Below are 14,229 nucleotides of genomic sequence, written 5' to 3'. Positions count from 1 at the left end.
ATTCATAACTCATAGATTTGGTACAAACCAGTAGCAATTCATTAGTATAAAACTAGCCACCATGTCACCTCAGCAGCTTTGTAGTAAATCAAAAGTAGCATGACCTTTCACATATCGTCGGTGAACTTGTTTGCATGTATTTTTAGAATTGTTTCTGAATTGCTTTTTGTAAAAACTAGAGTCAGAACAGTTATGTTTTTTTAGTCATGCAGTGCTGTAGGCAAGGAAAAAAGTGACGTCTGATTGAATTGCACAATTGATCTGGCAAATATGTCCCATCTTTCAACTCATTTGAATTATATCTACTATTTCACCATTTGGTATGTCTGATATTCCAAATCATCAAATTACTAGATTATTAAGGATATCATTATTAAGCCAGTTTTTAACCAACTATGAAAAATCGAAACTATGAGGAACTTAACACCGAACAGTGTTTTTGCTCAGGGAGAGACTGGCGTGGGCCGTCGGCACTCAGCAGCCTGTCAGTGTCTGATATTACACCACACAGATGCTTCAGAAGTGTGTGTGTGTGTGAGTAAGAGAGATAGAGAGAGTGTGTGTGTGTGAGAGAGAGAGAGAGAGAGAGAGAGAGAGGGAGTCTAGAGAAATTTCTACAGATGTTTGTATGTTATCCTTAATTATGACATTAATAATCATTCTCTCTTGCCTTAGTGTGCGTCCTGTATACACAAGGAGTCGAGACCAAGCAGTGGAGAGAGGTAAATATATATAAACACGTATAAAGTGAAATAACTACATCTTTATAAAACCTTTTCCTTACCCATACACCCACAAGCCTACTTTCAATTATGAAACTTGTCTCTGAAGGGCTGAAGGCTCTGTACATCTGAGCTAGTGTCCAGAGTCAGAGCCTCTGTCACTGCATGTGGTCGAGTGTGTGTGTGTGTGTGTGTGTGTGTGTGTGTGTGTGTGTGTACTCCCTCCAATCCTCTGTACTGTCAAAGCTCTCTGAAATCTTTCTCCACTAACAAGTGTTATACTCTCACTTTCACCGCTTCTTCTCAGGCATTATTTACTGCTTCTAAAACAGAGAACTTTTCCCTCCTCATTCCGTTGTTGTATGGACGAGTCTTTTGGTGTCAGCCTTCTTCCAGATTTGATTGCATGCCTGCATGCCGATGATAAATCTTAACTGTTCTGAATATTGCATTTTATATTATATTACATCTTCCTTCATTCAGTTCTTTTCCTTAAATGATAAGATTTAATGTTTGTGGCCCCGACGCTGCCAGTCCCTTAGTTACCCCTGCACTCTATAAGAAATGATCTATCCTGTATCAGTGTTTTAGATCACATTGTAGCATGTCTGAATAGCTGCACCACACCATTCTGCACCAGCTCAGCAGCTTGAATAATAACGTACAGAATAATTACAAAAAGAAATGCCACCTTCCAAAATACTGAAATTCACTTCCCAGTTTTTTTTTCATTCACCTCAGTGATATCAGCTCCATGAATGCAAATATTTTTATCAGCTTCCCAACACTTCCACCTCCATTCTCAGGGCTAAAAGGAGCAACTTTATACTTATGCAACTTATACGCTGTTGCTAAGTAACAAAACTATACATTAACGTTTACATCCTTAAGTACTAACATTCTTTTCACTAACTGCGTGGATCCTAAAGAAGTACCATGAACCTAGAACTTAGACCCCTATGTGACTTTTAGTTATTTGTTTATTGGTGAAACAAAGTTTTCCTGTGGTTTGTATGTACAGTATGCTTAAACATAATACACTTAAAGGTGCTTTGAGCTAACTAGACCACCTCCTTGTTTTCAGTCTAGTCAGGTTTCCAGACCAGCAAACCAATGTAATGTACATGGTACTAGACAGCACACTAGAGGTTAAACTTGCTTAGTGGTCTAGCTATTAAATGTAGTATTCATCCAACCCGAGAATGAACATCTTTTTTAATGCTAACATGAGATTTTTTCTATCTGGGGAGGCTACGTATGGAGACTTTAGACAGCTTCCCAATTTAACCCAGAATACTGGAATTATATTTAGTGTTAATGTTGATAGTGACACTGTAGGATCATACATTTTGTAGTCAAACGTCTATAAAGGACAGAGCAGAAGTATATTTTTACAGTACAGCGAGCGCAGAAGGCTGTGCTAAAGATACAATAGCAGACGCTTCAGTGTTTCTTGTCGTGATCTGACATGACAGGCCCCTGTGTTCTGGGTTTCTTCAAAAAAGCTGTAGCTGCTGCAACGAGGCAGGCTTGTTCACCTGCAGGACATTCATGTGTGTGTGTGTGTGTGTGTGTGTGTGTGTGTGTGTGTGAGAGAGAGAGAGAGAGAGAGAGAGAGAGAGAGAGAGATTGAGATTTAGCTGTCCTGTTTATTATGATATTCAATGTGACTTAGAGGAGAGGAATGTCATTAAGGAAGTGAAGCCATCGCAGTGGAAAACTGTTGACTTAATGAGCTGTTTGTCATCATTTCCACTGTTGCTCATTGTAGCTTAAAGAATAACACAAATTTCTAGAGATTTAAGTTAAAATGTTCAGCAGAACATTATTTTCAAGAAAATGATAGATATGTCGGTTTTGCATGAAATATCCTGCATTGTTTTTGTTTTTTTCAGTGTGGTTCAGTTGCTCACACAAACACACACAAACACAAACACACACACACACACACACACACACACACACACACACACACACACACACACACAAACACACACACACATATACACAAACACACACAAACACAAACACACACACACACATACATACACAAACACACACACACATACACAAACACACACACACACATACACAAACACACACACACACACAAACACAAACACACACACACACACACATACACAAACACACACAAACACAAACACACACACACATACACACACAAACACACACACACACACATACACAAACACACACACACATACACACACACACATACATACACAAACAAACACAAACACACACACACACAAAAGCAAGAGGTGATCAGTGCTATTACTGGCCACTTCCAGTGCGATATGCAAATTAGCTGACATTAACTGTTGATCTCACGATCTTGACCTTTTCCATTCTTTTTCTTTAACGATACAGAGCATTTATTTTGAAGTCTTCCACGTGACTCTGCCGACTGCCAGCGCAATTCCTGAGCAGCAGATCAAACTCGTGTTAGAACAGTCTAGCAAGGTGTAAAGTGCAGACAGCTACATGTTAGAACAGTTCAGCAGATTCAGTATTGTCTTGTCAGGTGCCAAAGTTAGGCTGCTTCCGCTGGTTTAGTTTGTTTAGCCTACAGTTTCAAACGTCTGAATCTGACTTTAGAAAAATAATCGAAGGAAAGAAAACAATACAGTGGACATTTTTACTATTTAAATATTCACAATTTACTATTCATTTATATTTTCAGATTAAGTCATTTACCTTAAATCTTATCTAATTATTCTGTAGCTTCAGTAACTACAGTGACATTTCAGTGAGGTAATACACAAATAGTATATAACTTACATAGTATTTGAATATCACATTGAGAAAACATTTAATACTGTTATACTTGATACTATTTGATACTCGGTTCAAATTAAATCCCTAGAGGTTGTTGTAGTCTTAAACCACAGTGCTGTTGATTTCTTGCTTCTGATTATTCAGTAGATCAGCTATAATTCACATCAAATACATTTCGTTTATTCTTAATAATATTAAAAGACAACGCGTCTGTAAAACACTTTGGGATGTTCTGTTACTGGGATATAATCTGATTAGTAATGCACGCCCCATGTTTTTTATTTCTTCCATAGCTACAGTGCAGCTGATTAAAACTGACACGGATGCAAAGTCTGTTTTTATCAGTCTGCCTCTAACAAAGTTTCCAGGAGCCCAAATATATGGCAAATAGTTTAAATATAAACCTGTCTATTGTGTCAGTAATACATTAAAGAACCAAAATAACCTTCAGGAAGAAAAAGGGGAGACTTTTCCAAAATATCATTTTAAGTGTGACTCCGATTAATCTAATGCTATTTATAAGTATAGAAGAATCCCAAAGATAAAATTACAGCATGTTTATTACTTTTTATCGCTCAGCTGTTTCATACAGTATATAGCTCTGCTGAGCCAGTTTAAGGATGAAACTGTGAGAACAACAGATTAAAAAAAAAAATAAATCATTTGATGGAAGGGGAATAAGCTGCCTGTGTCCTTAAATTTTCTAACTTTCTACATGGCACGTTTAAAAGTGCATGATTAAATGGAATTAATCTTATTCCACGTTATACATGCCTTATATTTAAATAAGTTATATATAAGGATATATAAATATTTTAGCCTCGCTTGCCTCGTAATGAGCAAAAACTTATTAAATAAACAGAAATTCATAGCACTACAGTCATTCTGCTTCTTTGGAATTTGATTCTAATGGACAGCTTGTTGATGCTCACAAACCTCATGTGTCCTCCGGAGCAGAAACATTGCTTCCAGCCCATATGCCTTGTGTTCTGGCTTATGTGGGTTTGTTGGACACACAGAGTAGGTACTGTCTTGGCTTGGCTCTCCTGGCGAAAAGATTTGTTTGTGTAGCGGCGATCTCAGACAAGCAGCTTCGCGTCCGATTCTCATTAGATTAGTCCACAGTGTGTGGGCACCTAATCAACTCTTAATTCACTCTCTTACCTTTGTCTCCGTCTGCTGCTGTGGAGCTCGGATAGCTGAAATCCTCTTGTTCGACATTGCACTGAATTTTAATTTCTCTATACACACACACACCGTTCTGTTCCTATTTGCAGATATAAAGGCAGAGCTTCACTAAAATGTGATGAAACGTAGGCATTCCATATCAGCACAAACACCTTCAATGCTTCTCATCTCAGTTTAGAAACCACTCTTTAGCTGACTTGCACTGGTACTTTCTGTCCTGCTCCTTTATTTCTCCAGGTCTGTACATTTGTATGAGTAATTAGAAGATGCAATTACAAGCCAGCACCAATAATTACAGAATAATAAAGGCTGGCTTAATATAGAGCAGGTTTTAGCTTAGAGAGCGAGCGTCATGTTCTACACGGTGTGGTTTTTAACACAGCGATACTGTTTATTCTCTAATCCGTTTTTTTTCTTCTTCAAAAAGCGGCAGAGAGGCCACATATAATTGCGTGAATTTGATTATTTAATAGAAATTGCATGATTATTCTTAAAGGAAACATTTATGCTGCTTATTCATAGTCATAGAAAACACACAGAAATAATGCAAAAAACACTGAAGGTTGAATTGTTATTAAAGTGCATCAATACAATTGATTAAGTATAACTATACCCATGAACAGTTCATTGTTAGAGGGGTAAAGAGGTTCTGTGAAAAGGTGTTAAAGGTGTTCAGAGAAATGCATACCAATGGACTGGAAAGGAAAATTGGCCCATATAATGAATTATTTGGTATTTGGTAATGTGTTAGACATGACTTAATACGTAAGTATACAGTATTTACATCTAAGGCATATTTATAGGCATAATAACATGTCATATTGACATAACACTTGAGTAAAGTGAAAGATTTATCTTGATCGAAAACACTTTCTGGGCTGAATTATTTTTGAGCTTCACAACAGCTGACTAAACGGTTCAAAGTAATGTAGAGCCAAGAAATTTTCAGTTTAATCCAATTTACTAATGGAAGCCTCGAGCTGCTTGTTGGTCTTTTGAAATTCTACATGGATATTTTGACTTAACAACTAATCATTTCAGTCACGTCAACTCAAGAAGCTTATCTCATTATTGACATAAGAACTTGTTATTTCAAGATATGGTGTCGTTATTTTGACATAATAACTCCAAGGGAATCAACAGGCAGATTCTATCTATCAGCATTAAAAAAAAAGTGAAAACATTCATGGAGTCAGATCTAAGTATAGAGTTAGATCGAGATGCTAGTGTTCTGTTAGACAGGATACATTTTGGTGTATTGTTTGCTCTGCTGTTTTCTCCACAATATTGAAAGAAGTATGTGGAAGCCTGAGCAATCACACCCATATGTGCTTGTTGGGGTCTGGGGTCTATGTTCAGTTTATCCAGAAGGTGTTCATTGGGGTTGAGGTCATGGCTCTCTGCTCAATGTCACTCTGGTTCTTCCACTCCAACCTTGAAAATCCATGACAATAAATCTCACTTTCTGCACAGAGACATTGTCATACCGAAACAGATTTGTGCCTTAATGGCCTTTATTTAACAGAATACAAAGATGTCTTATACAATTGTTTTACAACTGGTTAAGGCTCTGGGTTGTTGATCGGAGGATCGGGGTTCAAATCCCAGCACAGCCAAGCTGCCACTGCTGGGCCCTTGAGCAAGGTCCTCAACCCTCCCTACCCCTGCACTCTGACCCCAACCTCCTTAGTTGGGGTATGTGAAGAAAAGAATTCCACTGTGCTGTAATGTATATGTGGCGATAATAAAGGCTTCTGTGCCCCGTTCTATTCTTTGAGGCAACGGTTTGGGGAAGAACCACATATGTTTGTCAATGTCAGATGTCCGCATACTTTTGGTTCACTAGACTTCTTTGATGGTCATAAGAATAATTAATCATGTAGATGCATGTTTTGGTTCTGGTAGAAAAAAAAAACCCCGAATAAGAATGTGTTTGTGTCTGAAAGAAATCAGTATGGAAGAAAACAATCTGTGCTCACCCGTGCAAGCATCTCTGTGTTTCTGGTCTAGCTGAAGGGGAAGTGAAGCATTTCGTGAAATGATTGGTTATTATAGACTTTTTCCCCATCTGCTATTCTATTCTACACAGACATTTTGATGCACTTTAGTGGAAGATTACAAGCAACAGAGAATTTTGAAGTATAAATAAATCACGCTCTGTCTGACCAAAGACCTGAACACCTCACAATACGAAGCTGTCCAGTTTTAATTTCAGGTTGCCTTTAAGAGCTGTCTAACATGCTGACCTGAAGACACTTTCCCGCTCATGTACGTCATTTCATTTAAGCTTCGTAATCAGATTAAATGTAAATGAGCGTACATTCAAACCGATTTTCCACTGGCAGGGTCTAAGATGGGGTTTTTATTTCTGTTTAATCAAGAGGTATTTGTCTCACACTATGCTAATAAACTCAAGAAAACAAACCCTGCAAGTGACAGTGTCTAAAGCGATGTATGCAGTATCAGTAATCAGATTTAAGTACCTTCAATGAGTTCAGTGGTAATCTTTGAGGGAGGGGCTCATTCCAATTATTTTGTCTGGTTTGCTAAGACAAGTGTAGCAAAATAATGGAGTAGCGTGTTTCATGCTGCTTTCTGCTGAAATTTAGGGGCAGTATTGGCTGAAAGAGCCCCTAATTAAGCAGGTGTAATTGTCACCAATCTCCTGTGCTCTTGAGCTCGATAAGTGGGCCCATAGCTGTAATTAGCCCTGGCACACACGGGCTGTGATCTGCCTCTGGCCAATCTTGCTCCAGCAAATCAAGCTTTAGTGTCTCGTAAAAAAAGGAATAGTGAGAGGGAGATTGGGAGTGTGAGACAAAAAAAAAGAGCTTATACTGTCTAGTTATTGTTGAAAAGAAAGCATTTCCTGTGATTAGCACTTTGCTCTCCTGTATCTCACTCTTGTGTTTCCTTATCCATGTTTTCTCCATTTTCACTTCAACCCTCATTACATCTGCCTCTCTCTCTCTCTCTCTCTCTCTCTCTCTCTCTCTCTCTCTCTCTCTCTCTCTCTCTCTCCCCCTCTTCTCTCTCTCTCCCCGCCCCTCTCTTCCTCTCCCCCCCCTCTCACTCTCTTCCTCTCTCCCTCCCTCTCTCTCTCTCTCTCTCTCTCTCTCTCTCTCTCTCTCTCTCTCTCTCTCTCTCTCTCTCTCTCTCTCTCTCTCTCTCTCTCTCCCCCTCTCTCTCTCCTGCCATCAATTCATTCTCCAGTTTGGCAGAACCGAGGTGATTGACAACACGTTAAATCCGGACTTCGTCAGGAAGTTCATCCTTGACTACTTCTTTGAAGAGAAACAGAACCTTCGGTTTGACTTGTGAGTTGTTCCTCTTGTACAGTTTTATCCACTTAGTCTAGTGAATCTACCTTTTCCTTCTCTTCTCTTTTTGTCAGCTGTTATTGGGTCTGAATACTTAATAAAAACGTTAATACCTTCAAATGTACTTTAATACACTTACTTTAAATTTCAATTATTTAAACTAAAACGTTTACAAAGTGTCATCGCACTGCTTTTAATGACTAGATTTAATAAAGAATAATAAAGGCTAACTATGTTTATTCCGAGTCCATTCAGAAGACTTAAAAGTGCCTTTGAAATCCCACTAAAAGCTCCTCTTATGGCTATCTCTAATAAACTGATAGTGGTCTATTTTATGGCCCACTGCCAGATGTCTTTGTGTACGAAGAAAGACATCGTCCTCAGTTCAAATTGTCAATTAACCCAGAGGTGAAAGTAATCCATTCAAATATTTAAAGCTATCTGAGTTGAGCTGTCATGATTCTTAATGTTGTGTGATACTTTTCATATTCAATATTATTCTTCTTCAGAAAAGTCATATGAAAAAGAAGATAAACACTATTCACATAGAGAGAAGTCAATACACAAATTTCAAGGTGATGATTTAAAACTGTGCTTTTTTTTTTATTTTTATTTTTTTACTTTTTTTTTCAGATATGATGTTGACTCCAAAAGTCCAGACCTCTCAAAGCATGTGAGTAATACCGACCCGAGACAGGAAAAAAAACCTTTCAAATGCAAATCAAAATAAACACTCAGTATCCAAATATATCGTTGAACGGAACGGAGCACTTCATTTATGATAATTTCTTATAAATATTTATGGATTTAAAACACCTACTTCCTGTACAGTCCTTAAGCATATGGTATATAGTATACACACATGTGCATCTTATTGATGCTTTTTGAATCCACAAGCCTACTAGAAATTTAAAGCGACTTATAACCACTTATAACCACTTATATTAGCAGCATATTTCAGATGCAGATGTTTGCTTAGACACTAGTGGAAACAAAAAGTATTCAATAGAGTCATCATAGATTAACATAGCATATATTTGGATACATTTTGACTTGCATATTTCTCTCCACATCCCTCTGTTTCCATCTTGATGGATGCATGTTTGGATATCGCCTAGCTTTCACCTACAGCACCTCATTTCCTCTGTCTTCATTTGATATTCATCAGTTGTACAGTAATGGTGTCTTCTGGCTTGGGTGTGGCCACCGTTTTTGTTTGTGTCTTGTGTTTTCTGTTACATGCTGTGCTCTATTGTTAACATGGCTGCCTGCACTTCTTCCTGGAAGCCCTCAGAGTTCAACGTACGTCTAAAGCCTTTTTGTATCTTACTGTAGTTAGAGTAGAGAGCTGTGGGGGCAATGGGGAATCTCTTTAACCCCTGTATCTCATCTACTGTATGTTCATCCCCACCACCCTGTTCTCCTGTTTCTCCACCCTCCCTCCCAATGCTTCTCCAGGATTTTCTTGGGCAGATGTTTTGCACCCTTGGCGAGATTGTCGGCTCACCAGCAAGTCGATTGGAGAAAACTCTCGGGTGAGTACAATGACAGCAAGAGTTATAGTGACTGAAATGATCCTGGACTGATTTTTTACTACATTCACTAATGTAGTAGCTTAATACATAGAGGTTTACGTGACGAAGGGTTTTGCAGATATACATTCATGATTCATTTTGGGTGTTAAATTAAGATCAGATTTCTATTTAAGTGTTTTTTCCCTATTCCCATCTCCGCCTTGTGTGTGTGGAGTTTGCATGTTCTCCCCGTACTCCGGTTTCCTCCCCCGGTCCAAAGACATGCATGGTAGGTTGATTGGCATCTCTGGAAAATTGTCCGTAGTGTGTGTGTGTGCCCTGCGATGGGTTGACACTCCGTCCAGGGTGTATCCTGCCTTGATGCCCGATGACGCCTGAGATAGGCACAGGCTCCCCGTGACCCGAGAGTTCGGATAAGCGGTAGAAAATGAATGAATGTATGTTTTTTCCCTACAACTGACTATAATCGAATCCTATTGGGTCGAAACCACTGTTGCTATTGTTTAATTTATTTTTCATTTACATTTGTGCCCTCGAAATATGGAGGCTTACTGCTTACATTCCATAATGTAACTGCATTACCTAGTGCATTTTCATCCTAAAGATCATCCTAATTTCTTAGAGGATCTATTTCTTAGATTGCTATGGTTACAGATTTATGGTTATTCATAGCTGATATAAAGGCCATCTTTGCCAACAGTACAAGCCACTAATCTTGCTGTTTTGGCTTTTGAACCCTAGGCCTCGTTCCATTCAGTCACAGTCATATGCCCACACTATTGAGGTTGCATTTTGTCAGTTACAGCTTTTCCATGGGGCAGCCGACTTGCCCTTTTGACCACTGTCTTCTCATAAAGCACCCATGAACAATCTTTCCTCATTCGTGTTGCCTGTACTGACTGACATCCCTATTTCCTATAAATGGATGATCCTGACGCTGTTCAATTGTCTACATCTCATCCTATTTTTTATTAAAACCTGCAGCTGTCCTCATCACAGACATGAGAATGTACTGTAATGTGGCCTTTTCTAAATAAGATTTGCAGACTTCGTGAGTAACAGAGAAAGACATTGCTTGAAACATCAAACTCACTACATTTCGTGCTGTTTCATGATAAAAACTCAGCCACGTTGTTGGCAAATGCATAATTAAAAAAGCTAAGCCAGTCAAACCAATCAAATGCTTATAGTGATGACTATTCAGATACGACTGGTTTATTGTGAATTTATCGACATAAAGACGTGAGCTCTTTATTCTATAACATCATAAATTACTAATATGTCTTCAGCTTTGGCTTTGACCTCCACCAAGATGAATATTTGTGAACTATAATGAAAAAGAAAGCAAACAATCATAAAACGCCTCATTAGTCGGTTTTATCTTCTAGAAACCGAAATAGCCACCAGAGAAAAACCAAACATCAATCCGCAGACCACCGACTACATTAGGTAGGGTGTAAAAGCCAGTATGTTTTGCCTTATATTGTTCATTTGTGTAGGGAGTAGGAAGCTACACCTCACTGGTCAGATGATTCCATTACCATAGAAACAACCATAGAAAAAGGTTTGTGTTGTCAAGCTTTTCTATGCTTTTTATGGTTTTATGCTTTTACACAGAGAAACCTGAAAAATATCTTACTTTGTGTTGTTGGAGCCAAAGACCACAAATTATTCATACCATCCTTTATGGTCCTGTATGATGAAAATAACTGCAGAAGTGTTGCCTGGAGAAGATGAATGCTGAATTGACACAACACACCATACAGTTCAAAGAACCTACATACCTTATCTACCGTAATAATCATGTTCATACATACGACCAACAATATTCTTTCACATAATAATATTTCACATAATAATATTTCACATAATAATATTTCACATAGCTCATGTTGGAGAGGGAGTGAGACGTGTACAGTAAATGTAATGTCTGTCATTTAAAGTAATATTAGTACTTTTTAGAACATTTTGCATAATGAATTATCCATATATTATTTATGAAGTAGTGATATTTGCAAAAATAACCGCATCGGTAAAATTGAACATAAAATATTAATCACATGACGGGTCACATGCTGTGAGGATGATTCAACCTAATAAGGTGGAAATGAAAGCCCTGCTAACATCGTTACTGAACTCAGGAGTCTGATGATTAGTCACAAAAATTAATAGAAAGAAAATAAATTACTAATGGAGTTCGAGAAAGCGAAAAATATACCATGTCCTTGCAGCATAAGTCATATAGTAAAAAGTCTGAAAGTAATCAATAGTAATCAACTGGGGTGCAGGGAAACTTAGCGCTTAGCAGGTATGCTACACTTCTTAAGGTTTGAGTCTTACCTCCACTCACTGTCTGTGACATGCATTTGTATGTTCTTCTTGAGCTTCAGGGATTTTTTCCAGTTTCCTTACAGTTTTCTCCTCCTAGTCCAAGGGCATGTTGCAGGCTGATTGGCGTCTCTACATTAGTCTGAGTGTGTGTGTGTGTGTGTGTGTGTGTGTGTGTGTGTGTGTGTGTGTGTGTGTGTGTGTGTGTGTGTGTGTGTGTGTGATTGTGCCCTGGAATGGGCTGGTAACCCATCCAGGGTGTCTCCCGCATTGTGACTCGAGTCCCCTTTGAATGCTCAGAAAATGGATGTGGTAGAGATAATGGATGGATAGATAGAAATGGATTAGATCTACATTTCTAATACCAACATGTTGTCCATAGAATCATTACCATAACTTGTCATATAAATTATTCAAATTCTTTCCACATTATTATGAACAGATGAACTGATAAAACTTGATGAGGAAGCTTCATTATTCATTTTTGTCGGATTGTCATCCCATGTCGAGAGAAATCACCTGATCGTCCTTGCCTGGAATAATATGCTGTTGTTCGGATTTATATTTATAAAAGCTATATTAACATTGGCAGATTAACTTCTGGAAAATTTCTGTAAATTATGTATCAGGTATTTTTTTTTGGATGCTTAATAACATTTATTGCATTTTGCCCCCTTTTGGATGCTTAATAGCCTTTAAAATGTGAACACAGGGTGTGTCTATATAGCTAAAATGTCTCAAATGGAAAGGATAAATGTAAAAATCCATTATCCAAAATTCTGTGTCAATTTGAATAATTACAAGAATAAAAGACATACCTCGGTGTGCGCATGCTGCTATCCAAATTAGTAGAAAGCTACAGCAGTGTCAGAACTGTAGAGTTAATGATGCAGAGACGGTGATGAGTGAGTTAGGATGGAAATTGTTAGCTTTCTCTATAATGTTAAAAACAAAAAACTTCAATTCATAGCAATAACAAAACCCAATACATGTAAAACGATTCAGAGGGTTCAGAGAAAAGGTTTTAATCTGTTTGAATGCAACCTGCATGGGTTTTTTTTCCACCGTTGGTGCGCTTCATTTAGCCAGGTGAGAACACAGCTATCACACTTGGCAAGGATCAATACAAGCGGTCTGAAAGGTGGTCTCAGTCCAGCTTCCCCACACAGCCAGTGTGAGAGCCATGCCAATGAGAAGCGATTCAAACCTGATCCAAAGCAGTTGCTTAAAATGAAGACAAAATCGTGTATTTTGGCTAGCAAGCAGCAGACAGAGCTGCACAGAGGTCAGAGCTGTAGCCCTGCAGAAAAGCATTGTTTTCTGTAGATTTGGAGTAAGGAAAGATAAAAAAAACAAAAAACAAAACAATGGACGTGAAAGAGAAAATATATTAAACGAGCTCTGTGAGATCCAATTACTCCCTGGCTCCATGTTCTCCATGCTCAAGTAAGCGTTGTGATTTCTATGCACTCGTGGCAAGACTTTTTCTATTGAAATATTTCTGATCAATGAATGAAAGACTTTTACAAGTCTATCTTCAGCCTGGGATGTTGTATTGATTTTTAATTATGTTCAGTGTGAAATACAAAGCAAACCAAATAGCTTTAGTATCGAATACAGACGCTTTATATTCATTACCAATGAAATCTTTAGTCATGTTGAAACAAAGTTAGATTTTTGCTAAAAAAAAGTTCAAATATTTGCATCTTCCCTTCTAATTATGAAATATTCTTTAATACATTGTTTGCCCAACTTTTATATCTGTATCTATTCTGTTTTCAACTGTTGTGCTGTGCTTGGAATTGCATTTTTGGAGATAAATTGTTAAATAGAGGTACAATTTTTTATTATTATTTTTTTAAAAATATTTTATCTACTATACAGATACAAAATTAGAAACAGATACAACAGATAATTATTATTTCAGTGAATCTCTGTGTATGTTTTTTGTGAGTTGTTGTACATGTTTGTAGCTACAGTGTTTGTCTCTGATTAATGTGCAGTACTAACCTTTTACTCCGGAGACCAACAACACTGACAGCAGGCTAAATTATCCTCGGTCTTGTTGTGTATCAAAGAGATTTAGGGGGAAAACAGAGTGCGCATGAACACGAAGCTCAATGTTTTCTACCACAAGCCCTCTGAGAGCACAAACTGCTGCACTTTCATTGTTTTCTCACTTATATGCTATGGGATATAGCAGAAAACTTCAGGCTTGTATCAGACTTAGCAGAACCGCATGCTTCATGTTCTGCTCTGAGAGTGTGGAGGTGTTAGACTGTATCAACAGAAAGACTAATGAACTTTTATAGTTAACATATTTTGCTTTTCTTATTG

The 14,229-nt window shown here is 37.9% G+C and overlaps 1 protein-coding gene across 2 annotated transcripts in view; it reads left to right on the top strand.

Annotated features, from left to right (window-relative positions):
* Nucleotides 1-14,229, top strand: part of cpne5b (copine Vb) — a 110,617-nt gene that overhangs the window by 27,948 nt on the left and 68,440 nt on the right. The window contains exons 3-7 of one of the 2 annotated variants that reach the window (XM_027144311.2): nt 676-722; nt 7,923-8,026; nt 8,663-8,702; nt 9,317-9,331; nt 9,488-9,564. In XM_027144311.2, the coding sequence (XP_027000112.1) occupies nt 676-722; nt 7,923-8,026; nt 8,663-8,702; nt 9,317-9,331; nt 9,488-9,564 (283 nt within the window). The remainder of the gene's footprint in view (nt 1-675; nt 723-7,922; nt 8,027-8,662; nt 8,703-9,316; nt 9,332-9,487; nt 9,565-14,229) is intronic. The other variant, XM_027144312.2, reaches the window with a different exon arrangement.

The sequence above is a fragment of the Tachysurus fulvidraco genome, chromosome 2, assembly GCF_022655615.1.
Source record: "Tachysurus fulvidraco isolate hzauxx_2018 chromosome 2, HZAU_PFXX_2.0, whole genome shotgun sequence".
Classification (NCBI taxonomy): Eukaryota; Metazoa; Chordata; class Actinopteri; order Siluriformes; family Bagridae; genus Tachysurus; species Tachysurus fulvidraco.
The sequence above is the reverse complement of the archived record's forward strand: the minus strand, read 5'-3'. Positions and strand labels throughout refer to the sequence as shown.